Source organism: Halichoeres trimaculatus, unplaced genomic scaffold (genome assembly GCF_033239565.1).
Source record: "Halichoeres trimaculatus isolate MK-OKI-2021-1 unplaced genomic scaffold, fHalTri1.1 fHalTri1_scaffold_3, whole genome shotgun sequence".
Taxonomy (NCBI): Eukaryota; Metazoa; Chordata; class Actinopteri; order Labriformes; family Labridae; genus Halichoeres; species Halichoeres trimaculatus.
In genome coordinates, this window is record NW_027437181.1 from 16,992,634 (window position 1) to 17,020,570 (window position 27,937).

Sequence of the window (27,937 nt, forward strand, 5' to 3'; positions counted from 1 at the left end):
GAGGCGTTAGTCACTAATTACTTCAGCTCACTTCAGCTCAGTTCACTGAAGCTGTTTGATGTTGACTCACTTCTACAGCCTGAGGACTAAAGTGCCGCCTGCCAGCAGGCCACATACCCACACATGAATTTAAACATTACCAACAGGTCTTTTACAATCCGGCTAAGTTTCTACTGGTTTCACTGTTCATCTTAACAAGAACAATAAAACAGAGTCTGACTTCACATCTGTCAGCTTGATGATCTCCATCTTTGACATAATCAACCCTCTGGATTCAAGTCTGTTGTCACTTTAAAGACAGTGTTATAGTTTAATTCATTACACAAGTTATCTCAAATCAGGCTTATGGGAGCCACTGACCTGCATACCCCTCATCATACACATGAATGCTTTTAATGACAGAAATGTAGCTATTCTTTTTTGTTATTTTTTGTTTACAGATATTTTGGGTTAAATGTCTTCAGGCTTATTAAGCACACAGCAAAGAAAAAATGTGATCCAGAAATAGACAATTACGTTGATGCAGCCAGTTGTGCCAAACAATAACTTGGTGTTGGTTTTGTGTTGCCTGTGCTTATTGTTGTGCATGAACAAGTAACAAACACGTTCATTGAACACTCATGAACTGTGAACTGATCTGCTCAGTTTATAACTCATGAACAGAAATGTGAGTGAAGTTCACTCTGAGGGCAGTGTACGGCAGCTCACAACCAAAGGGCTCCAAAAGGTGCAAAGAGATAAGGGGGGTTGTCAAGAGGTACCGAGGGTTGATGAGCACTGTGATATACAGCAACAGTAGGGCTGGGGGTAAATGATTATCTTTAAAACAATTAATTGGGAGATTATTTCATCGATTAGTCGAGTAATCTAACAATTAATTGGATGATTAGTCTAACCATTATTTTTCTGTTGTTCAATTATTTCAAAACCATAATGTATCCCAAATAAATGCCAAAATGATCTCTATCATAACAGTTTATTAAACAACATTGTTTTGCACAGCAAAATGCAAAATATAGAATAAAATTATAAAAAAACAAAAAGGCCAGTCTGTTTACTCTTACAGTCCAGATCTCAGCCATACCACTACAGCACTCTCTGTGCATTCAGCATGGCTCATCCTGCAGACAGTTCTTACAATACGGTGATGGTTTTTCTGTCTGTGGCGCTATAACAACACAAAGAGATTAATTTATTTGGGGGGTTAGCTCAAGGGATATGGAGTAAAGCATAGAGAGTTACGCCTTTCCTTCAAAACCCAACTCTTTTTGCTTTCACCTTGTTTGTTTGAGGCCTGATGTAACCCTGTTTGGAAAAGAGAGTGCAAACACATTGTTATGCCCATTTCATCTTAGGTTCAATGTTAGAATCACCAACAAAATTAACACCAGGCTGTGTTGATCAGGAGCTGAATTGAAAACTGAGACCTGAAATTCATAGGGAATGTTACGTCAAGTCATAAATCAAGCAAGTAGACATAATTGGCAGCCTGTGGTGTTACCCTCTGTTGTCATTAGAGAGAATGAGGTTGTAAAAACTTAACATTGGCTTCACTTTACAGACCCCCAGGCTACACCCTTGTCATGTCTAGTGTCTATGGTTATTTACTAAGGAGAAGTGGTTTGACTTCTGTCACATGGTTGCATCAGTCAGGTTAAACTTTTGATTCAGTCACTCTGCAGCTTTTTTTGACTATATGAGCAAGATTTAAGAAATGTATTCAAGCTTCAAAAAACAGTGCACTGATACAGACATCTTTCCTGTCAGCGCTTTGGGAGTATATAAGTGTATCATGCATGGGCTGAGGTCCAGTTGGTCTCACCAGCTGACAGTCCTCCAGAGAGTTGACCAGCTGAGCGTTCTGGCAGGAGAGGATGGAGCCCGCCAGGTTCAACATCACACACACAGCTGAGAGCAGCATGAAGAAGGTGATCTGTGACAGAGAGGGAGAGAGGGAGACAGTGAAATTGACAATATGATGTCAAAATGTTGCAACTCCGATTCACTTCTTACATCTTACATATATTGTTTGTGAAAGCAGTTGTTATATCGAAGGCATAATATGCTTCACTTTGAAATCTGTGCTCATACAGATTTAAAATTTGAATTGATGTCAAGAGAAGTCAATAACTTGTTTCTCTCCAGAGTCTGAAGGCAAAAGAAACCATAATTACACCCATCGACAGGAAATGACTTATTGACTAAGGAAAGTTATTGACCTGCAGGGAAAGTTTTCAGTCTTCCTAATAAAAACAGACAACAATAATAATACATTACCAAAAATAATATCATACTATAATGTTTTTCAGTTACTATGACAGTTACTATGACAGCTACATGACGAAAATTCAGAAACAAAAGCCTCAACATGGATAACATTTCTTAGAGACAGCAGTGTGGGTTGAATGTCCTCTGACTCCCTTTTCTTCACATCAAAGACTCTTCCCATTTCAAAGTTGGTGGGCACAAATTCTGTTTGTTGAAATAAAGCCTTCATTTTTTCTGTAAATGGCAGATCAAGTGTAAAGAAAGAGTTTGGAAATTGACAAAAAGCCTCCCATGTCCATGAAATTATTAACCGGGCAAACTGGCATTTTCTGAGCTGACCCCACAGGCTCAAGATTGATCCATTCATCACTGATCTTTCAAAGTTTGCATTTACAGAGAGTAACCCTGGAACAGTGTTGGAGGAGGACGTAAAGGGCACCGGCAAGAGGAGTTTGACGCATATAAAGGTTGTCAATAACACACATACACAGATGGAGAGGAGGAGAGAGGCACAGGGGGAGGGGGCAGGGAGAAACTGGAGGTGGCATGTAATAAACAGATGGAGTGATAAGTTTAAGTGCTTTCCACCATGGTGGAAAATTGAAAGATTGAGGAGGCTGATGGGTGAGCTTGAGGAGAAATGCTTTAATGGCAAAAAGTCAAAACAGAAGGACTAAAGAAAAGCTTTGAAAACAAAGTGGAAAAAAGGGGTAGAGACAGTCATTTGGCGGAGAAGAAGAGGAGACAGAGCGAGACACAGAACATGACTCTGTAGTCCTATGGTGCATTGTGCTGATGATGTGTACATCTCATTAATCAGCATATCATTTGAATGTGATATCAGCTGTCTGCTGCTCTCGTAGATCAGCTGCGTGAGAGTGTGAAATAATCTCAGCAGTGGGTCCTCAGCTGTGCAGCGAATAATAAAAAGGTAGCAGCGAAAACAGCAGGTCACATGACGCGACTCATTTATATCCAACATTATAAAACAAATAAATATTTCTAATGTAAAATGTGTACCAACACCTTCAGTCAAAATTTATGAGCTGATAAGATTTCTAACAACCATGTTATGATGTTTCTGGACATTTGATGTCTCAGCTGGAGAAAACTGATGAAATTAAAACATCTATGAAAAAACGATCCAGTAGATCTCATCTTGCCTCATAACAAAATCCTCCAGGAAAGCTAAAAATGTTGAATGTGTGTTTGCAAGGTGCTAAATTTGCATCTTTTCCCCAACTTAAAACTTTTTAGGTGCCTGAATGTCCTCTAAGTAACTTTTAACTAGTGTTGCTTTTGTTGCCCCCTGTCAATAAAGTTGTACCTACCTTTATTGACATTTTCCTGTACCTGTTTAAGTAGTTTAAGTTTAAGTAAGTGTTTTCTGGCACAAAATTTCTTTCACAGTCTCTATGTGGTGTTTATTGTGGAAAAAATAAAAACAAAGCTGTTTTTTCAGCGTACAATCTATCTACTCCCTCTGTGTTAACAGGCTTTAAAAATTGCTACATAGAAACATCAACATCTGTTTTTATGATTGTAGCTCATAGAGAGGCATCATCTGTAATTTTATTATGTTCCAATGAACACACAGGGTTTTAAGTGCAAATTTAAGGGGTTTTTCATTCCCATTCTAACATTGAGCATCAAATGTATTACCAACATAACTGTGCCTCAAGTTGTTCTCTGTTACAGAGACTGAATTTGCATAACAAAGCCAGACTGAAGAGCCCTACGGGACTTTGGTAAATCATCAAGACAGAGCGGTGATTTCACTTTATTGATTAAATGCTGTATGTAACAGATGTTACTGATTTTATGTCCATTGTAATAATGGTTGGAAGCATCATTGTGCAGAGTTCTCAGCAGGACTGAAAGGGAACTACGGGATGAGCTGGTTTTATTTCATGCTTAATTATGTTTGCTTTTAATTACACTGATGGCTGTTGAGATTCATGGAAACCTCAAGTGTGACATATAACCAATACAGTTTTTTTGGCAGTTAAAGCACTCAGATAGGTTGACAGGGCAAGCCAAGAATATTTGTTTTGAGCTCTGTGAGGTGAGTTTGCTGCTGTGAAAGAAAACATTTACAACGTTTCCCCTGTCATCCATTGGACACCCAGACCTAGTCATATTGTATTGATCACTAGGGATAAAGAAGAAGTTAATGTGTTGGAGTGCTGTGCTGCAGAAAAGAACAACAAACAGAAAGCCTTTTCATTAATTCAGTGGGGAGTGCAGGAGCGTTTAACAGGAACGATGCCCTGACAGTAACTATCACAGTGATTATATTGTAAAGCACAAACCAGTGACGGTAAAAGCTCCCTCCCTGACACTCAGGCTATAAGTTTTACTTTAATGAAACCTCTCTGGGTTCTGCTTGATGTGGGCTGAGTCGGTTGTAAACAATGCTGTGCCTCAGACAATGGCTCTTTTTATCAAAGCTCAAGAGAGTGCTGGAGTACGCGGCTGCAATATCATGCTGCTTTAAAAGGGTATTTAGATTTTTCTGGTGTGCATTTGCATAAATCTCCCACTCACGCTTTATCGTAAATCTGCAGCTATTATTAAACGCACACAAGCATGAAACAACAAAGCTGAAGCCAGCAGTACTGACTAAGTCATGTTTTTATGAAACTAAAATAGAAAAATTCCCCCTTATCTGAACAGTCATCTCCGGCTCTGCAAGCCTCACCTTTACATCATCCCTTTCTCTCTGCTGAGCCTATTGTCATGCCTGGCCCTGCACCAAAGCCATCTCATTACCATGTATGATCACATAGCACCATTTAGCAGCCAGTCATTAATTACTGCTGAGCTGCCCTCTGCATGTCAAAGAGGAAAAACACAGACACACACACAGAAAGCCACGCACACACCACCCGCTTGCTCGCTGTAACAGGAGAGGCAGATTTACGCTGTGTGTCATCACCACATCGTTTAGCACTCGCTGCAGAGGACAACACAGCACAATACCATCAGCATTCATCTCCATGACACACACTCCTAGATTACAATGAGACCTGAGGTTCAGGTGTATCACTGTAATTCTCCATAACTGTCACCAAGGGGAGGATCATTTGGCTTCAGCTGTGCCTCTTCCTATCCGTCATGCTGCTTAATTCTTCAAGCTGCAGAGGAAAAGGATGAAGTTTCAGCCAGTGAGTGCTTTGCTCTTTAGAGGTAAAATTTTGGAATATGTGAAACAAGCAGCAAGTGGGTATCTTTTGAATGTGTTCTCGTGCATTAGGGCCCACATCTGGGCATTTTGAAATAATCGGCATCAGCCAGAGTTCACCTGACTCAAACTCATGATGCATTATAGTCAGTGGGGCTGCTGTCAAGCTGTGTCAGCACTTTCTCTTATGCCCATTAACACATTCTGCATTTTGCAAATAAAATTTCCCATCCAGTGTCATTTTTTTTAAATTTTGTTTTTCCCATTCTAAATTTCTTAACAGTTATTGGCTCATGTTTGATATGAACTCTGTTGTAATGTGTAGAAATATGCAGTGCAGCACTACGTATGCTAAGAAAATCCGTCATGTTCCAAAATTTACACCATCCAATGCATTTTTTTATTTCATAAAATAATCAAGAGTTCATCTGAAGCATGGCGCAAGCTAAAACAACCATGTATGTCATCTGTTGACATTCTTTTTTCTTACATGACTGATTTGCAAGTGGCAACCATGTTCAAAACTAACCTCAGTAGTGTGTCAATGAGGGCTAATGAAAGATGACTTCTAACAAATAGCAATCTGTTGTAAACACTGCATGAGATGCAAAATGCCAGCCCTTTATTTTGAATCATTTGTTGGAGCTCAAGGTTTAAGTCCACACTGCATGAAAAACAGCCACTGAAAAGCTCTGATAAACCTTTTTCTTTACTCTGAGCTTCTGTATGGATTAACCACTTTTTATTAATGAAGCCTTTTTGTTACTTTAGGACAAACAAGCTTCTGTTTCATCTTTTTTGTGCAACAGGAGGCTAAGTGGCTGCTGGTTTAAAAGCAAAGTTGCTGTAACAGTCAACACGGTTTCTGTTCATTGGCATTAACATTTCCCCTTCAGTACAAGGTGTGTTAACAAACCAGTCACTAGGGATAGGTACTGAATTAGGTACTTTTATTGGTACCGACCAAATTCTGTCAAAAGTAGCTGGTATCGATTCACGTAAAATCAAAAAGTACCATGTTTAAGTACCTAAATGCATCCTTGTGACAGTGAGGGAGTGTAAGAGTAGGTGATTTTCCATGCTGGACATGAACACAGCATTGCAAGGATATGTATTGAAGAATAAATACGTCTAATTAAAAATAAAGTTTTATTATCAAATAAATTGATATTTTTACCACATAACTACAAAAAAGTACTGAAAATTGCTACCGCCAAGTACCGTTACCAATTACCAGGTACCTGGCATCAGTACTGTATCGTTTCAAATGTGAAAGGTACCCATCCCTACCAGTTACAGGGTTCGGCTGAAAATAGCTGCCTACTTGTTTTATTCACACACGTCTCTCCTTAAGTGAATCTCTGCCTGTCCGTCTGCGCTGCCACCACCCCCAACCACAACAAAACAAGCTCATTCATCACCTTTGTTTATCTGTGTGGAGCACGAGTCACAGATAAGAGAAGAATCTCAGTCAGGGAACTGATACAGAAGGGAACAAAAGCTGTTTGTTGTAGTTTTTTTTGACTAACTAATAAGAAAAAAGTGATTTCATTAAAGTACAACCAGAGAAAACTGAAGAGGTCATTTAAATTGTTCATTTAAAGTTCCTAGAAAGACATTTTCACTGGTTATGAAACAGACTGAAATAAACAATGAGGCTTCTGTACAATCTGAAAAAGCAAACAAGGCAATAAACAAAAGATTCATAATGTTCTTTTTTAACTTTTCAATAGCAAATATTCACCATCAGTTTTACTCCTCAGAACTTATATCTATGTGTATTCAGTGTGTAAAATGTGTTTTAAGTTTCATCTCTGAGTCTTTATTTTGTCTTTTCACTAAAAATGATAGATTTTGAAATTGGTTCTACATGAAAGCACTAAATCTGCATTAACTCAGAAATTTTTCTTTTTCTGCCTTGTTTTGATGTTATGTGTAACAAAAAGTTATTTAACCATCCACCAAATTAATCATCCACAGTATTTACTGAAGGTAAGACTGATACAGCTTGATGTTGAGATTTGATGAACTCATACTGTTAACAGCGGTCCAACTACAAGAGAATGTCAAAGCCACGGTGATGAGACATGATGTGATTTCACCCTTTCAGAGGACCTCTGCTCAAAGTACCTTAGATGGGGCATTTAGGGCATCTTTTTCTATGATGTAAGAATTTCCAAACTGTTAGCGTCCCTTGAATGCAGCACAAATTAGTATTTAGTCTGCAGCAGCACTGCGACACAAGGCTGTTTGTTTTCAATTATCCCAGAGCCACAAGAGGCGGAAGCAATGTCGCTTTGTTTTTGCTTCTGCTCAGCAGATCACAAATCCTCTGATTCAGTTTCCCTCTGACACTGTACATCAATCCTCAGAGCTCTGCAGGGCTCAAACATCTGTGAACAAGAGACTCTTAAAGGACAAAGAGAGATCTTAACTGAATATTGATTAAGAGGAAACGGGGTCAGATATTTGCATCAGGAGTTTCCTCATTTATTCTGATATTTGAACTGATGCAGAAACTCATAAACCACACATCACCCAGGGGCTAAGCCACAATCAGTAAAGATAACAATGAGTTTGACGTGCTGTCCCTCCTGCTGACTTTGTAAACACGCTGTGAAAGTTGCAGCACCTTTTTCTTATTGGCTCCCCCCCACCGACAAAGTCAACGCTCCACCTTTCTGCCCCATGCCACCACTGATGGTGTATTTATATTTCTGTATAGTGTGTGTGTGTGTGTGTGCGTGTGCGTGCGTGCGTGCGTGCGTGCGTGCGTGTGTGTGTGTGCGTGCGTGTGTGTGTGTGTGCGTGTGTGTGTGTGTGTGTGCATGTCTGTTAAAACCACACAGCAGGGATTAGTAATGATAGGAGCTGAGTGACCCCGGGTTCAGTGGCGGTCCAAATAAACAGTGGAGGTGTTGATACTGACTCTGAGCGGCAGGACCGTGGGGACAATGCACTGAACCAGACATAACAACTTTCACAGACCCTATAACCAACTGGGGCAAAGCTTCAACGCGGGAGCAGACATCACAAATCCTCTACACTTTCCTCAGAGATACTTTGATACTTACTTACGTACATGTATAAGAGCTGGATCATACGTTGTTAAACATTAATAAGAAGTCTGTACGAATTGTACGCAAAACAACAAAGTGACACAGCAAGTAAATCTTCATGTTTTCTGCACTCTGACATCAATAAAGTTGAGGGAACATTGCCTCAACATTTAATGATAGAAGCATTATTTTGAAAGAATACCACTTGCTTCAGCTGATAAAGGGCGTGATGGAGTCACAGTGAGGTACCTACTTTCAGAATGAAGACACTGACAGACATGTCTTCATTGATTTTCCTTTTGGTTTTATCCAATTTTTGCAGGAGGTGGGTGGAGAACATTGATGTTTTTTTTTCGATTTCTTTAGTAGTTGACTGTAAGAAAAAACACATTACACACCTCTCCTCTTGTTGGCTTTGATGTGCAGTCATGTTGACAACATGTCAGACTGCATCTCCACGGGCTGTGATGGATTAGTTCCTGTGGTTAGAGGCATCATGTGGACACCCTGCAGCCCAACACCTTTTATTGGCAGACGAGACGTCAGACCCACATCAAGTGTGCTCCATTACATCTTACATATAAAAGTCTATTTTTGATGAATTTTTTAGTTTGAGAACAGGTATGATAAAACTTGATAGTTCTTGTTCAATTTAAATTTACACCTTTGACACCCCTTATTTTCACTTTAAGAACAGCTCCCCACACAAGAAGACTCTTTAATTAAACAGGAAGTAACTTGGTGCAAAAGGGAAGTAGTAGTTCTGTTTTCAGTGTGAGGGTAGAGTAGTTCATTTGGGTGCCAGAGCTCACATGTATTGATTAAAACACACCATGAAAGACAGTATCACCCTGAGGTTCAGCAGCTGATTAACCTCCACTTCTCAACATTTTAATCAACCACTGACCTCTAAAGAGCTAAAACAAGGAGGCGCTGCCTTCTCTGCTCCCCCGTGGGCTCCAGGTGGGAGGGGCGGCTGTAATGAGACATGCCTATAATGAACGCGGTCCCTGCAGACTCCCACACCACCCTCAAGTACAACTTTTCAAACATGCTGCTGCATATATGAGTACATGGAAAGAATCATGAGCAATTCTTGTGAGAGAATACAATGTAGGTTGAGAAGAGACAAAGTACGAGACTCACTAGCCACGTTTACATGGACCCAAATATTCCTCTTGCATTCGGTTTATTTGCTCAAACAGAAAGAATTTAACCTTCGTATACACCTCATTCTGAAAGAAAAGTGCCAATCCGAATGGACATTTAATAGGTTTCACCGGGGTGGAATATTCCTTTCCCCAAATCGATTGAGGTATCATGTATCCACTCAAACGGAAAGTTGCCAGGGTACGTTCTTTCAGCGCATGCTCAGATATGACGCAAGACACAACTAGAGATGTTCCTCAACTTTAAAAATGGCGGCGAGCACTGGACTGCTGCGGAAAGTTTGTTTTTGATCCAAACTTTGAAAGACATGAACATAATTTCAAGACTGGACGGACGACGAACTTGCAGTATGGAGTATTGAAACACCGTGATAAGCAAACTGTCGTCCTCCAGCTTTGATAAATCTTGTGATGTTTACGTTTTTCTGCGCATGCCCCATTGACTATTCTGTTTGATTACAGCGCCGCATGTAGACCAGAGATTGGAATATTCCTTTCCACGTATACTCTTGTGTTCGGAAAAGTCATTCGGAAAGATTCCATTCGGAAAGACAGAAAACCCCTCATGTAACTGTGGCTAATGTTACATCAAAATGCTTTAAAACGGCCTATAACAGCTTGAAAAAATGTGGCGAAAAAGGTCTTCATGAAAGCATGTTTGGTATGTTAAATGCAAAGAACTTCCCAAATCCTCTCATGAACCAAAAGCAGTGTATGTGATTTTTTAAAATGTTTTAATCATGTCCCACTGTCCCCCTGTTCACTGGGGAACTGGAGAAATTATTGTGTTTAACCGTGGACTCTATAAAATATGGATTTAGTCCCCGCGACTTCACCCATCCGTTCCTGAAACAGTGAAATGAAGCCGAACGGTGGATGCAGCCATATTGGATATGATAAGGACTTTGAGCTTCCATTGTAACAGCTATAGGGCACCTGTCAGTCATGTGACCCGAGCTGTATCTCTGATTGAACCATTAAACAATCTTAATATCTTCTAAACTGCTAAGTCTCAAAAAAATTCCCCTCCTGTAATGTTTGTGCTGATGGTAAAATTAACGTTTCAGACCCATCCGTTTTCTGTACCAGGCTGTAAATATGCTTATTAATGCTATAAAAGTCTGTTTTTTTGGATTGGTGTGTACATGGTTTCCAGTCCTTCTGCAGCCAGCATGATGCAGATTCTAGACAAACAGCAAATTTTCCCACTTCTGCATAAGCTTAATTTTCCAAACTGGAAGTTTCTCCTTGGTATGTACACGGGCCTGAGTGTTTATCCATTGAAAGGATGAATGGGCAACGTAAGGAGCTCAGGGTTATTTTTCACCCTGTTGGGATTCTGTTTCGCTATCATAATTCACATTACATTATTCCACATTTTACCTTGTTGCCGACTTCAGGTAAAAACAAAAGTTGGCCTGAAGGTTAAAGATGATTGTATTGGTTTAAAAATGGTGTAGACATGCATTTATAGAAACAAATACACCCTCAGATTCAATGATTAGAAGCGCTTCCATGTCACTTGGAGTTTTATCTGCCTACATTCCAAACACAGGTCAACTCGTCAAGCACATTTTCATTCACAGTTAAGTATAAACCTAAGCATTTTTCAGATGTTTTTCTTAACAGAAGCAGAAAAAAACATCAGCAGCCAAATAAGATCCTCTCCCTCATTTCTTTTCTATCCCCTTTTTCCTTTAATTTAACAACTCCAGCAACAACCCTGTGTTTTGGGGGCAATTCATGTCTGCTTATTTCTCACTTAACTCTGTGAATAAAAACTGTCAATTTTATAAATGGGCTTTCATGTGATGTATATGATCTGGTTTTGAATGTGTTTTTTGGTGAGGGGTGTGGTTCATGTCAGTTCCTAAGCTCCACAAGCAACATGTTTTTGGCTTGTCTCCATTAGTGCAACATACAAGCACCCATCAAGCCAGTATTTAGGCTTCACATCTCTCACAGTGGGAGGAGTACAAAGTCACAGTCATTATAACTTCTGATAACAAACAAACATTGATGATTGTCATCTGGCTAGCTGGCTTTCCTGTCGTGTTTTGCAACAGAAAACGGAAAACAGGAAAAGGGATACAGGTGAATGATTCCACAAGCTGTCTTTCTTTTTTAATATTCCACTTGACTTGGAGAGCAGTTGTGCACCTTTTCATTTAGCTGCAAAAGTACACAACATCCTGTAAGTGACAGGCCAGGGAGCAGCAAAATAGTCATGGTGACAGAAAAATAATCAGTTATGCAAACCCCTGAATCAGGCCAAACCCCACTAATTATTTTGGGCTGCAAATCAGGTCTGAATTGTCTGAAGTGTGGCAAGCCTCAGTTGGTTCACTAACATTCTTGAATAGCCCATTTGTATGCCAGCAGCAGCACCAGCAAAATAACTATTTGCTCTGGCTTTCTGTCAAATGTACAAAATTAATGGTTTTATTCATTGGCTTTTCTTTTAAAAACAAAAAACAGTTATCAACTAACCTCAGTGTCGCTCAGTACTGAGGCTGAAAGTGGTCATAATAGCTGAAGGAGAGCAACGTGACCTGAGCTGTGAATATGTGCGGAAACACCTCAGCTGCTGCCGCCTGGATTGTGCTGCTCTCGCTCCTCTGAGCCATCAGATAAGGGGGTCTATCTAATTCATATTCTAATTAATATGGAGCCACACTTCCTGCCTCTCAGGGCCTTAGGGGACGACATCATTCATCGGGCATTATCTCAAGCCGAAAGGCTCCTGTTCACTCTGCCAAACATGCTCTTTCACAACCAGCCCTGGCTTCCTCTCACTCTGCTCCTCCTTTTGTCCGATCCCTTACCTGTCACTTCCTGTCTTTTCAAACATAATAAGACCACCTGGAAGATGGGCAGAAAAGATCAAAGATAGAGACTATAGGTCTGTGTTTTTGTATGCTGAGACTAACAATGTGGTTTGAATGCATAGAAGACAGATCATGAGTAAAAAAGATTCAAAAAGCTTCCTAATTTGCCTCCAGGGAGACATCTTTTCGTCTGTGTGAAAAACAGCAGAGTGGATCATCAGTTTTTTTCCCAGTGTGGCTCAAACCACATTTCCTATTGTTTCCTTTTATTCAAATCCATACAGCTCCGTTAATGTCAGTGCGTGAGTGGAATGAAATGAATTCAACAGCCTGACTGTGAAATGCAATAGAGTGAAAACAAAATAAAAGGAGAGTATGGCTGGAGCAGACATAGGCAGCAATGAGATTTATACAAGAGTGATTATGGAAGAGCTGGAAAAGTGAAATTAATTTTGCATATATGCATGACTTTAATTTAAATATGTCTGGAAGTTGGTAACAGTGTACATTAATAGCTCTGTGGCTTGATAGTCACAAACAACCACAGGAATTAAAGCTTGAGAAATGATTCATTTCTATTTCACACCCATATACTCCAAGCTTTTTGTAATGTTGTGATTTTTCCTCTGTGTTCCTGTAAATCTCACAAGGAGGTAAGGAGGATCGTTGCACCATACTGTGCTCCACTGCAGTGAAACCCACAACAGCTAACACGAGACCATATAAATAGACTTATTATTTCAAAATAAGATCAACACATTTGGCTAACTCATTGATCAAATCTTGTCATCCTCGCTAGTAAGAAGCAGGATGACTGAAGAAAACTGAATAAAAAGTGTTTTACTGTAAGCAGGAAACCCTTGTCCCCTCTTGTGTCCAAGTTGTAGTGCAGTAATGCTTTACAACCTGGATGGAAACAAGCACAGGTGACATGCACAGATGGGGCTAGCTCTGCTAAAATTAGGCCCACAACAGAATTGTTATTCCACTAAATTCACCCACAGACTCTGTAATCTTGTGCTAAAAGATTGCGCTCAATTCTGACAATTTTCTGGATGTTTTCTTGCTTTATTTTCCAACACAACTATGAAATATTACTTCAGAACATCTGACATGTAGGTTGGCTAACAAGGACAAGCTCTTTATGATTTTTTGTTGTTTTTCTCTTGGGCGCTAGTTTTATGAGCGCTGATCATTACTGAAGTTCAGTTATGATTACTGTAGAATGCTGGCAGGTCAAGAAGACTTGGAAACACTAGGAGTTACGGCTGAGATCCAAACACCTGAGGGAAAACCAGGATTATGTCCCTTTTTTTGTAAAAAAAAATAATAATGAGTTAAGGTAATTTAACTCGACCATGGCAGGGGACAATGGGTTTTTTTCTGGTTAGAATCTGATATCTTGTTTCATGTCACAGGAATTTTAAAACTAATTTGAAAGGAAAACTGTGAGTGGGAAAAAAATAAGCTTTCAATGTCTAAGTAAAAACTGCAGAAAACACAAAAATGAAACGTGAGGAACAACGAAAAAAGCAAATAAGAGAAAAACAAATCCTGCAGCAATTCACTCCCTTCTGAGTTCTATGCTCAGGATCAAGAAGCAGTCGTCAAAACATTTAATTTAAGGAAAGCAGCAACGTCTCATAATCAGTAGAGCCACATAGCCTGAGGCTGAGTCACTTAGCTGACACAGTTCAGACACAAAAGTTAAACTACTGGGGAGGTCTGAGCAAGCAAGCCTCCCTCGGTGGGAATCTTCTTTAATCACCCTCCTCTTCCTCCTTTCAGCTGCTAAGAGAGAAGCTGGATATTACAGAAAGGCTGTTCCCCTGATCTGAATGTGTTCACTTTGGATCCACAGCAAGACAAGACAGAGGAGGTGATCCGAGGAGCAGTGGGAGACGGAGAGTGGCAGTGCTAATGCAAACTGACCAGAGGTGACGGGCAAGCTGTGAACAGAGGGAACACACTCCACAAGTACACACACAAACCCACACACACATACGCACTCACCCTTGTTGTCACTCTTCAAGCTTGCCCTACGTAAAAAGAAATAAGGCACAGCCTTTATTGAGGCTGGCAGCGAGGTGGCTTTAGAGACGCTGCTCTTCAACAGGAGCACCCAGGGTGAAGCCTCCACCTTGGAAGACTCCCACCTTGCTGGAGTGTCCCTAAGCAGGACACTCCAGCTCTGTGCACCAGGTTAACCCAGCTAACATTAAGAGCTGGTTCATTATGCAACATTTTCTGCGGATTCTGTGCTGTGATTGGCTGGGAGCCACTCGACAGGAGCTCATAATCACAGAAAGGTACTTACGCCCGAGTACTTGGGCAGGGTGTCCTTCCTTTATTCACACTTAATTAACCAAATTAAATAAACTGCACTCACTGAGCAGCTTTCAGCACAACAAAGAAACAAATCCGAATAGATTGCCTTGCCTTGTATACAGAGGAATGCTTAAATTAGAAGTTTCTGGACCTATTAAAATTAAATGAGCCCCCTTCTCAAACATTTCTGTAACTAAAAACAAAAACACAGAGATAAAAGAATAAACTTTATCACTTTCATGCAAAAATTCACATTGAGCCAAAATTACTGTTCGGATTTTACAAAGGGTTTGAAAAGGTGCAAAGGGATGTTGCTAAGCAACAGGGAAATTTTTTTGTTGACCACAGTGCAAAGAGAACTTGTCAGAACAAAACCCAGCGCTTCCCATCTCTCTCTTCATTCCTGTGCTTACAGCCACATCACAGTAACCACTGGTTCATAACAGGATTCTAATTGTTAATATCAATTTGCTCTTAATTTCACCAAATAATTTGAATGTGACAGAGCACGGATTAATAAAAACAGAGAAACATAAACCACATTGCTTTCTTAGGAACCTGAGCACAAGGTCTTCTTGGTGCAGGGAGGGGACTGGCTTTTCTTACAACAACTTCATCCACATCAATGCTTGGTAGGTAGATACAGTTGCACTTGGAAATATTTAATCTACAACACAAATTAGGTTTATTTGCGAAACTTACAAACTTTAAGCTGTTTGCAAAAAACGCTACAATCAAGAATAGTAAAAATATCAAAACATAACTGATATTTGCAAGTGACTTCCCAAACTTCAACACAAAATGGCACTTTAAGTGATTATTGCAGTCTCTAAATCATAACCCTTTCATCACAAGCATCACAACTTTAGGTATCTAAATGCATCCTTGGTACTGTGAGGGAGTGGAAGAGTAGGTGACTTTCCACACTGAACATGAACACAGCGTTGCAAGGATATTTACTGAGAAATAAATGTGTTAAACTGAAAATTTTGAGATTATTATTATTCAAAAAATGAATATTTGTTACCACACAAATGCACACAAAAGTACCGAGAATAGGCACTGTTGAGCACCGATACTGATTGCAAGGTACTGGGCAGTGGTATTGTATTGTATCGTTTCAAATGTGAAAGGTACCCATCCCTAGGTATGAGCACTGACTTTTGCTTGTGGTGGTGTCAGTCTTGCAGGAGGTCAACCATGGATTTCCAAAACATTTTGTCTTATTTATTTTACCTTTATCTTATCAGGAATAACCCCGTAGCGATAAAGACACAATGTACATAGTCAGTAAACAGTCAAAGATTAACATGATTATTACTTCATTAGTCAACCCATCAATCATTAAAACATGTATAGCAGTTAAGTGAGCCTAAATTCTATTTCTATCTTTGCAAGGAAATAATACCTTTCAACATCACTGACACCGACAACAAACTCCTATTAGATGTGCTCTATTTCAAGCACACCTGATGGATCTTTTTTATTGTATGAAGGATCATAAAGGGCGTTTTAATGTCCCATATTTACAGTTTCTGCAGCTGCTTTATGAAAAATTATTATGATATACACCATAAGAGGGTAAGTAAAAACACACAAAAACAGTATTTTTATTCACTCCTAGATTTACCCTATACTTACTCTTCAAAGCTCAATCACCGCATAAACAGGAGGAGAGAAGGTGTCTTTATGGTTGCCTGTTTTTGATTTCTAACTTTGAACCTGAGCAGAAATCACAAGAAACCTAAAAGAAGAAATGGGGAGCTTTAATCTAAAGATGATCTGGGAAGCTAATTGGTAGCTTCAAAAAAACCTTATTTGTGTCTCCTTGAGAGTATATAGAAAAATACTTAATATCCATCAACATACTGCACATCAGGGTAGCTCTGGTCCCAAGACTCTCTTTCTATTGGTTGGCTGCCAGCGCTCTGAAATAAGTCAAAAGACCAGCACAGAAACATCAACCATAAAAGTCATTCAGTCCTTTACAGAAAATCTGAACAGGAGATATCCTCCCTTAAAGCAATTTCAAGGTGCTTTTTTCTTAAAATAGTGCACAGTCACTGCAGATATTCCTCTCCACTCTAAAACCACCTACACTCACTCAAACTTAGGCAAACACATGCACTTCGGCGTACATGTCTGTCTGTCTGTCTGTCTGTCTGTCTATCTGGTACACACATACTTCCTGTTGCTTTGTTCTCCTTTAGCAGTTTCTGACAGGTGGTCCTGTGGGGCTATTCTCTGTTGGCAGTAGGCTACATCTCCCACATAAACCTCTCCATCCTCTGGGTCAAGGCGGTGGAAAACAGACCTCTGTGTAACATGCACACACAAACACAAAGGCAGATATGAAATTCTGTGTATTTGGATGCATCTGCGTCTGTGCATCTTGACACATGTGGTTTTTATGTCTCTGGGTGTTCTATATGTCTTCATTTGTGTGACACACTTGCGGCTCAACATGTGCATGTGTAGTTGTAATGAAATACTTGGAGTCTTGAGCAACAACAGACCCTTAACAGCTTCCTAACTACATAGAATGAGGGTCATTGCCAGTTTTTGGACTATTGGACAACCAGAGGAATTAACATTTGACAGAGAATGTGTTACAACCAAATGCATGAATTACATTGTTTGCTCTTTATTAAATTACAAAAACAAGCCTCAAGAATAATATCATCCTTAACCAAATAGTAGGCTATCTCTTTGGTTCACGATCAGAAAACCTACACTTTAATTTCAATGAGTATGTGATTGAGGTTAGTTGATTCTGTATGAGTTTACGGGACAAATAACTTTTTCTTTGGAAAAAAACTTCAAATACTGTCACTCACTATGAAGATATGCTCTATGTTTGGGTTGTATTTTTGATACAGGGGATAAACACTATCCTTATAGCTAAATGGGGTGAGTTTTGCTTCAATATGGTAGCAAGACAACAGAAGTAGCTGTTGGCAGTGCTATCTTGAGCATTCAAGATTGAACCGATTGAAAATAAACTTAATGTGAGTGACAGCCCAAGTGGAACATTTAATACATCTGCAGCTACAAGAAATCATCAAATGTGTAGATGCACCATTCATTTACCAGCAAGTTATTTCCACAGACAACACAACAGAGACAGTTTGGCTTTGTCAGTGAGTGATTGAAAAGCAGAAAATGCTGCTCCTCTACTGGGCGACCATGTTAAATTAGATTGTTTCTACTCTGGAGACTCAGGTCTTCAGGTGTAGAGGGGGCTCTTCTGAAGCCCTTCTTTGACTCTGTAGTGGCATCCTCTTTGGAAAAGTCTGCTGGGGCAGTGGCATTTCTGTTGCTGACAGGAAGAGACTGAACAAACTGGTGAAGAAGGCCAGCTCAGTCCTGGGCTGCCCTCTGGACTCTGTGGAGGTGGTGGCTGACAGGAGAATGATGTTCAAGCTGTCGTCTCTGATGGACAACACATCTCACCCCTTGCAGGAGACTCTAACATCACATGAAAGCTTGTTCAGTGACGTGCTCCTTCACCTTCAGATGCTTCAAGCTCTTTCTTCCAGCTGTGGTCAGATTTTATCATCACCAGTGACACTTTGACTCCTGTTACCGCTGAAATCCTCTGTCTTCTAAATGTGCAATAACATTTTTGTATTACAAGTGCAACTTAAAGGGGCTGTGAGGTGTTTCTAAGTGATCTTGAAAAAAGTCTCCCTTCCAGATATACGCCCAATCGTAATCCACATTTTAGAGATTATAAGCGAAAATAAATGGCTTCCCAATAGGGTTGAGCAGAACTGATCTGTTCAAACTTTAGAGTCTATAAATAAATTGAAGAGTAAGGAGATGTTCGCTCTGCTTGGTAGATGAGCACTGGCAGGACATGACCAGGATTCTTTAACGTTACACATTACTGACAACATCGGGCTGTCAGTATCACTGTGGACAGCTACTAAAGTACTGTTCAAACTGACAAAGTTTGCTTTTTGTCACATTAGCCTACGTTTATGTCGTAGCAATGGGCTGCTAGTAGCGCTACATTTAGCCAGCTACTGATGTATGGAACAAACTTAATTTTGCATGGTGTCACGTTTATCAACCAGGGCTAAGTAAGTGTTAGGGCTGGGACAATGCGATACGATTCTATTACGATTTTTGGGGTGCTAATTCCATTTAAATTGCGATTCTTTGATTTTTACGATTTTTGCAATTATAAGTTTGCTTTTTTAACACCAGACCATGTGAAAAAGTTAAATGGTGACAATAATGTCTACAGACTATATCAGGAGCCATATTTTCCCATAAAATGCACATCACATGAGTCAGACAGAAACATTTCACCCTCTGTTGGAGAAAAGTGGCAACTTCATTCCAGTTCCAAAAACTGAAATAAAGAATTTGAAGAAAAAATAAAAAAAATTCGATTTTGATGTTACCAAACCAAAATTCTGTATATATTGATTTTCAGTTTTTTTCTGCCACCTCTAGTAACTGTAATGATAAAACCTTACCTCCTCAAGTTGTATCCAGTAAAAAGTTGTCTTGAACAAAGAAAACAAGTTCCAAAACAAAACCAGGTGTTGTTAAAAGACACTTCTTCATGACAAAGTGTGTGAGCCTCCAGGTCAGAAGGTGGAGACGCAGTCCAATTAGAACAGATCCCCCTCATAGCATCTTTAAGAACTGGTATTAGTGTAATCACTCCATGCACTTTTCATACTTGTATTTTGATCGTACATATTTCTGGTAGTTACATTGTTCAGTACATATTTTTTTCTAGTATATACACATATATTGTTATTGCAATTTTATTTGCACTAAACTTGCTCCATTTCACACGAAGACATAAAAGGGAACACATGATTTCCTTTAAACCTATTCAGTTTCTCTGCTAATTTAAAAGATGTTACAGCTGCTCAGATATTTCTGTCCACTATAAATTGACCAAGAGATGAACAGCTATAGGACTGCTGCAGGTTTGCTTGCCTGCTTTGGTCTAATAACTGTCATGGGTGCTCCTCTCTATTCAATAAAACAATCTGTTCATGGCGTACCAGCTCTTTCATTAATTTACACTCAGTGCTTCCAGCTTTCACTTTCTCCCATCCAGTATGAAGTACGCTGCTTCGCGTCTGCAGCTACCTTGAGAGAATGCCAACACTATAAAAACTGAAGGTTCCTCTTCTGGAAGTGGAGAATAAAAGTAGTCTGGTGCCTTTAAACAGTGACATCCACAAAAAGCTGTTTTTATCTGCAGAACTGCGTTGTAAGCATAGACATCCACACACTGCAATGAACACAGCAAACACTCTAAACTTAACTTAAAAACTGGACAGACTATTGGGGATATGTTTTGAAATTATTAACATTTGCTTAATCTAACATAGCTCAAAGGTTTGGGAATCCTACCATACTTCACGCCACCCTTGCAAAAGTCTGAACTAGGGGTGTGCCATATCATACCCTCTATGATAATACCGGTATAATTTTTTTGACGATATAAGTTTGTCATTTTATGGTGTTAACACTACAGAGACGCAATGAGGTATGACGCGCCTTGCTGTGTACAAAACAGTAATGATCGAAAGTGAAAGTACCACGGCAGCATCAGGATTTAGTGCCTATAAGAGGAGCTACTTCAGTGATGTGGAGGTGGTTTGGCTGACCAAAGAGCAAACATGCAGCAAATGTGCAGGAGAACTATGACTGCAAAGAGTGGCAACCGAGTGGCAACCGAGCGGCAACCCCCGGTCTGAGAATATGAGACAATGCGGAAGTACTAAAATCTGCTGTTTCTGGAGTGTTCGCTTGAGGCTGGCTCCGGAAGTAACAGAAGTCACATACACACCAAGCCAAAAAAAAACAGTTTTCAAAGCAGAAATTAAGCTATTTACAGCCTGGTTCAAAAAACGTCTCCTGTCTGAGTCACTAATTTTACTACCGGCACCCACTGTTACGGGGGGGTGAATTTTTTTCCAACGCAGCCGTTCAGAGGATATTAAGATCGCGAGCTCCCCCAATAAGAGGCACAGCTGAGGGTCATGTGACCGACAGACGCTCTATGGCTGTAGGCAAAGCCCTTGCCACTACCAATATGGCCGCTATAGCTGATGTGCTTCATTTTCTGTTTCAGAAACAGACGGGTGACGTCAATGTTTTATACAGTCTATGGTGGTAACACCACAGACATGTTCCACCACCTAAAGCTGAAACATGCTCATGAATACAACCAGACTATGAAGACACATGAGCAGCACGTTAAAACTCTGTTATTATTGGCAGATTTTTTTGCCTCTTCAACGGTCCAGCCAAAAGTCCGAAGCCTATATCAGCCTTACCCCTAATTCACCTATACAGTGTGACTGCTGCCCAGTTCTGCGGATTTCGGCCGCATGCCAATTCATACTGTATGAGTCTCTGGAGCGCTGCGCAGCACAGCGCAGGGCAGCTCTCATAGCAGCTGGATACCTAAGATCACAAGATCACAGGAGAACCACATGTTCCTGCAGGAATCCCACCCATAACAACAAACTTTCATAGTAAGTAGTTAGTATGTTAAGCTCATCTGGCCCTCCAAAAACTTCAGCACCTTCAGTCCATGCCTTCTCCTTTCTGATGGTGTCCTTATTGAAAGGATGTGTTGTATCATATAGAATTATGAAGTTTTTCATGTGCAAGATTGACTTTTCCTCCTCCAAAACGTCAGATTTTCTCTGGATCTGATTCACTTACTGTTTACATTTCAAGCTTGTGTAGTAGTGGTAGTAAATGATTGAAAAAGTGGCTTCCATACTGTGTGTGCAATAGAAATGCTGTTATTCAGATCAGCAACCACTAATAATACGTTGTTGGTCATAATTATCGTTATCTCACCTCTAGTCTCTACCCCAGTTTGGCAAGTACACATAAATTGGACTTGACACACAAACTTTGGATGATTTAAAAGTGCGACATAAATGTCTTTATTCGGATCGACTGAGGTATTCTATACCATCCTCGCTCTTTCTTTTCCTGCTGCCCCACCTGACATCAAAGGCCACACGTGTGGGAGTCAGTCTTCTGCACCCAGCCACAGAATGAGTCACAGAAAGAAAGGCCGCTGGGGCTTCAAAGCAGTAGTAGCTGAAGTCATGCCGTAGTATCAACTCACTCAGCTGTGAAATATGGCTGACATGATTGTGTGCAAACCACAATTACATCTGGAGTCCCTGACAAGTGACCACAGAGTACGAGCTGTTCAGTCAACTGTGAAAAATAAACTGGTGGACCCTCCCTCTAATGCCCCTATTTTCCCAAAACACAATCACTGCAATGTCACACACAGTTCTAGCTGTTCGCCAAAGAAAGGGATTGGCACCAGGGTGACAGGAGGGAGAGCGGAGTGGAGCCTATTTGTGAAGCTTTACAATAGCTGAAAGAGAAGCGCGAGCTTCATTGTGTATTGTGGCTTGAATGACTGCAGGGAATTTCTCTGCTTTGATTTCATTATTATTATTTCATGCTTTCAGTTTGGCAGCTGAACATTTGGGGTGGACAAGTACAACAAAGCGTAAAGATGTTGTTTTTTTTCTGGTGATGTTTTAGCTGGTGAGTGACACATATTGTGAACAAACTAACCTTGAGGGTTGTTGGAGTTTAATTCAAACCCCAGACCACCACTGCCATCCCAAATTGTGAGATTGAACTATCAATGCTGCAGCACCAAATCTTAATATTTTGTCCAAAGAAATTACTGCTCCCTCAACAGACTTCCTTGCCAATGTGACTTATAGTGCCACTACTGTGCTATGGCACTTTCTACATGAATGACTGGAACAAGTATGAAAATTAAATAAGATAAAATAAAATAAATAACTAGAAAAGTACTCAGAGAGTGCAGCATATTGTGATTGTCACACAACACTTTAGTCCTACTTTAATGTTTTACTCCTTTTCAGCAGACTGTCTGCTACAATTTGGTGTTAGTTGCAGGTTTGTATGATAATTTGTTGCCTGAGAGTGTTGAAAATTATGATGACCTAGAACATATTTCATATTCCAGATCTCAGTATCCAGAATATTGCCAGGATCTGGATCATACTTTTACATCTGTCAGAAATTATCCCGACCTTGCCTTGTATTCTTTTGCAAAGCAAACCAGCTATTTATCGTGGAGTTATATACACATAGGGTGAAAACGACCCTATCTCACAATGATAAAGAACCCTTAAAAAAATCCAGGACCCAGATGGTGATCCGGATCACCTCCAAAATTTAATCACTTCTTCCTTATCCCATTTTGAACATTTCCTGAAAATTTCATGAAGAGCTTTTGGTAACTTTTTGAGTTATGTTGTTCACAGACAAACAAACAGACTCTCCCAAAAACATGACCTTCTCATGTCATACTGTAACTCACCCTGTAACCCTTTTGCAAATTCATAACAGCTCTTTCCACCCCAGCCCAATGCAGTGCTGCTTTACTTTCTATTCATATTCCATTTTGCTTTATTCCAGCGGTTATTTTCAAACAATCAAAGTCAAAGCTGACAAAAAAATAACCTCATACACAATGCTACTGTGCAGCGCTGGATCAGAGTTCTACCATCATCACACCTTTGAACACTAAAGCACTGATCTGCTTACCTTCTAACGCCTATTCCGCCTCTGTTATTATCTCTGCAATTAAGATCAGAGGCAGGATGATTTTTACCCAGCATTACGCCTTAGTGTGTTACACATTGCAGATGAGACATAACAGGAGTGTACACATGGTGATATATAAGGGCCTTGTGTTCAAGGGAGAAAAAGAGCTACAATAATGATCATATTTCAATTGTTACTGTAAATAATCCACTGTGGGATCATTAAAATCAAAAGACAACTAAAACACTTTAAAGTATAAGCTGTGGTTTCTCATCTCATTGTGGTTTTGTTTCCAATTATCTCTTAATTAATATAGGATTTAAAACCTTCCTCAGAGGGCATGAAAGCGGTTTTTGTCAAAACTAAAGAGAATCCTTGGTTTACATTCATAACAGTCCGAGCATGAGAGGCTTTAACAACTACACAGCTCTATTGTTCCAATGAGATTTCGAGGAGTCACAAACAATTTAAATGACTGTGCTTTCACATAAACAGCAGAGGAAAATCAAAATGATTTGGGATTAGGAAGGAGTCGGACAATGTCTATCTGGGGCTAAAACCAGGGGCCCAAAGCAATAAGTAAGACCTCTTATAGATGAGGCAGATGCAGAAAAAAAAACACAAAACGATCCCTGCTGGCCACAGAATAAGAACTGAGGCTGTTAATGGGAATTTCAATCCTACTTAAAAGGATTAATACGTCCATTTAGGTTCTGAATGAAAAATACTCAATAATTCAGGGGAAATTTGGGATGGACAGAACTTCCATCTCCAACTGTTCTGATGCACAGACATAATTATTTCATTGAATGAATTTAAAAAATGGAAATCATGATCTGTGACATTTTGATTTTTTGTTGTGCTATTGGACTGTTAATCTTTATTGCATCAAAGGAGAGGCTAGTTTCCTCAACGCAGCCAACTCTCTGCCTCACTGTCTAACTCTAACTCTATGCCAGAGCCTTTCATCAGTAACTGTAATATTTACGGCTGGTTGGGGTCACATGCTGTCACATAGAGCACCTCATAAAGCCTTTCACCATGTCCTGGTGGCCCTGCTGCAGTTATGTGATCGTAATGGAAAGTCCACATTTACGATGAGTGTGTGTGTGTGTGTGTGTGTGTGTGTGTGTGTGTGTGTGTGTGTGTGTGTGTGTGAAAGTGTGTGTAAGTGTGTGTCTGAGTGATGTGATTTGTGTGCATCGTTAGCTGCATATTTAAAGATATGGGGACTATTGTTAAAATAAGAAGGATACTGCTACCCTCTTGACCGTGCAACAGCCACACACCGTGTGTGTAGTTGTGTGTGTATGAGTGTGTTTGTTTCCATTTGTGTGTACGTTGTATGCATCAAGCGATTGGAGTGTAGTGCAGTTGTGTGCCTGACTCTGATTTATCCTGAGGAAATCTTCAGCCATCCACCTGTCATGGAAAGGGTTCTGTAAATCCTATACAATCCATCTGTAGCTGAAACAGGATGAACATGCACACACCATAAATTTATTCATGGTCAAATCATGAAATCACAAGCAGTGTGAGTCTGGCCTTGTTAAAAAGTTGACCTTTGGAGCAAAGATACAATCCACTTGTGTTTTCAAGAAAATAACAAAAACAATCATCACACTTGCATAATTCAGACACAGTTTCTAATCATATAACTCCATATTCACTCTGTTTGTTTGGCGTTTAAAACCACAAATATACTTAACCAAATAAGACAAAATGTGCGAGCTCTAGCATTTAAGGAAGCTGAAGCTTGATGTGTGTGGTATTATGTATTATGTATAAAAAATAATTAGGTTTAACCTCCTGAGACCCCAGCTTTTTTCTGGTGTATATTTATCATTCCTCCTTGCTATTTGGGCTAATTAAGACCTAATAAGTATAAAAACAAAAGCTGGTCTTTGTACAGGAAATTTGGTTATTAGTGTTATGAGGTGGCTATTCAGTGTTAGTTATTACCTCCGCAGAGGAGGTTATGTTTTTGGGAGAGTTTATCTGTCTGTTTGTTTGTGACGGCTCTTCATGAAATTTTCAGGAAATGTTCGAAATGGGATAAGGAGGAAGTGATTACATTTTGGAGGTGATCAGGATCACCGTCTGGATCCTGGATTTTTTAAAAGGAATCTTTATAATTGTGAGATAGGGCTGTTTTCACAATATGTGTAACTCCATGATAAATGGTTGGATTGCTTTGCAAAACAATACAAGACAAGGTCAGGATCATTTCTGACAGATTAATAAGTATGATCCAGATCCTGGCAATATTCTGGATACTGAGATCTGGAATATAAAATATGTACTGGGTCATCATAATTTTCAACAAACTGGTAACAAAATATTGCACAAACCTGCAACCAACACCAAATTGTAGCAGAGAGTCTGCTGAAAGGGAGTATAACATTAAAGTAGGACTTAAGTGTTGCGTGACAATCCCAATATGCTTGGTGGAGGTCTGCGCTCTCTGAGTGCTTTTCTAGTTATGTTATTGCAGTTAAATGCACTGTTTTGTTTTTTCTTCACTGAAATTGATGTAATGTTGTGATGTCACCAAAAGATGATGTGGGCAGTGTCCCTAAATGTAGCTAATAGATCAAAGTTTTGAAAAAATTACAGAAATGTTATTTCCACATATGTGGATGGTCTTAGGAAACTACTGACCACCTATAAGACAATGGACATGCTCTAACCTTACTTTCTTTGTGCTGGACATGAAGATGCTTCGAAAACATGAGCACACTCCTCTCTGTGGCTTAGATGTCCAACGCTGCAACAACTTCATCATCAGAGGTCACACCTCACCTTAAACCTCACTCTTATTGATGATTGTTGTAACACTTGGCAATCATGTCAAGGTTCAATCGAATAATTGTGATAGCTTGCGTGTAAAACTGTGTAGTAGTTTGTCTAAAATACAGTTCCCTTTTTATGTGCTCCACTTTGTATACAGCAATCTGTCTTTGCCGTCTTAATAAGAACTTCAGATAAATGGAAACCGCAATCCCTCTATGAAATGAAGTAAAGTGGTAGGATTGACAGAAAGAAAATAAAAAAGTACAGTGCTGGAGTGAATGTAATCTTTCTAATACTTTCCAGTTTTCTGCTATGAATCACATTGTTTATTAGATTGCTGATCCCTCTCTTCATTATTCATACATCTTCCTCAGTCTGTTTCAGTGAGCTGAAAGGTTCAAGCACTATTCTAAGATGTCTTACATTTGAACCAAAGCTGTTTGCCTTTGTGTGCAACTTTTGGCCTCAGGGTTGCCTTTGTGATTAACAGGCTGTCACCTCACATGCTGAGGCAGTGTCAGGGTGTCAAATCATTCCCCATCTCTTATCAACCTTTGTCTCAAAGATAAAATAAATGAATGCCTTTTGTAAATGACTGCATTGTCTGCATATTGTGTGAATTTGTGTTACTCTCTTGGTAAGTACAAGTGCATTGGTTCATAAAAAGTTGTAAAAACTGTTAATTCTTTATCATTCTCAGTGAAAGCAAGGGGCCTGTAAGTAAAGCATGTGTAGTACAGTAGTTTAGTAGGAGATAGCTGCAAAAGCTTTGACAAATGGTGTAAAAATGTGGGAGTGACGAAACAGAACAGGATGACAGCCTCTAATCTCTACAGATCAAACATGACTGATTGTTTTCAGAGCACCAGGCCTGTAAGAGCAGGCAGGAGAGGGGTGAGAATATCCCTCAGATCAGGCCAGAGACATGTTTCAATTCCAACCTGCCACTCAAAAGGTCAGTGAACGCATCCTTGAGTCACAACATTCGGGCCCCGTTTGCACAATGTTTCACCCCAAAATGCAAAAAGACAGGCAAAAATCTGCGCTTACATGGAAACGCTGAGGGACTGAAAACGCTGTGGTGAGCATGCCAGGCCTGCAGTTGGTGCTATAACTGTTTTGTCCTGAAGCAGCTTTTGGTAGATCTCCACTGAAGTAGAGTTGGGCCAATCATCTGTCGTATTAGCAAATGTTAAGTGCAGAAGTGGTTCAACAGATGCACATTTTGTTGAGAGACAGTCAACAAAATGAGTGTCTAGATTAGATTAAAGCTCTCTTGGGAAGCTGTAACAGTGTGGCATGTCTGTTAAAAACAATTAGAGGAAGAGGCCAGCACTCAGAAGAGATTTTCTGAGCAGGGTTGCCACTCAGTTGTCTCAGGACATTCAGTTTGGGTCAAGTACAACTTGAAATCACTCGAGATCAGCTCAAGTGATTGATGCTTTATGGTGGAGGGCAACAGGGGTGATAAACTTGAGGTAATGTTCTCAGTTTATGGGAAATTAAACGATTCAAGTCAGTGGAGGAAAATATTTTTGAACATGTTTCACAACCTCTTCATGATTTGTTTGCAGTATTTGAATCATTCATTAACTTATGTTTTACATGACAAAATCCCAGTAACTTTACTATTATGAATAGAATCCTAAAATACTCAGAGCCTTGGTTTTCCCAAGATTTTACACTTCATTCAAGGACATTTTAGAG

The 27,937-nt window shown here is 39.8% G+C and overlaps 1 protein-coding gene across 3 annotated transcripts in view; it reads right to left on the reverse strand.

Annotated features, from left to right (window-relative positions):
• Positions 1 to 27,937, reverse strand: part of fam189a1 (family with sequence similarity 189 member A1) — a 103,708-nt gene that overhangs the window by 17,464 nt on the left and 58,307 nt on the right. For all 3 annotated transcript variants that reach the window (XM_074666852.1, XM_074666853.1, XM_074666854.1), the window contains exon 3: positions 1,823 to 1,933. In XM_074666852.1, coding sequence (XP_074522953.1) covers positions 1,823 to 1,933 — 111 coding nt within the window. The remainder of the gene's footprint in view (positions 1 to 1,822; positions 1,934 to 27,937) is intronic.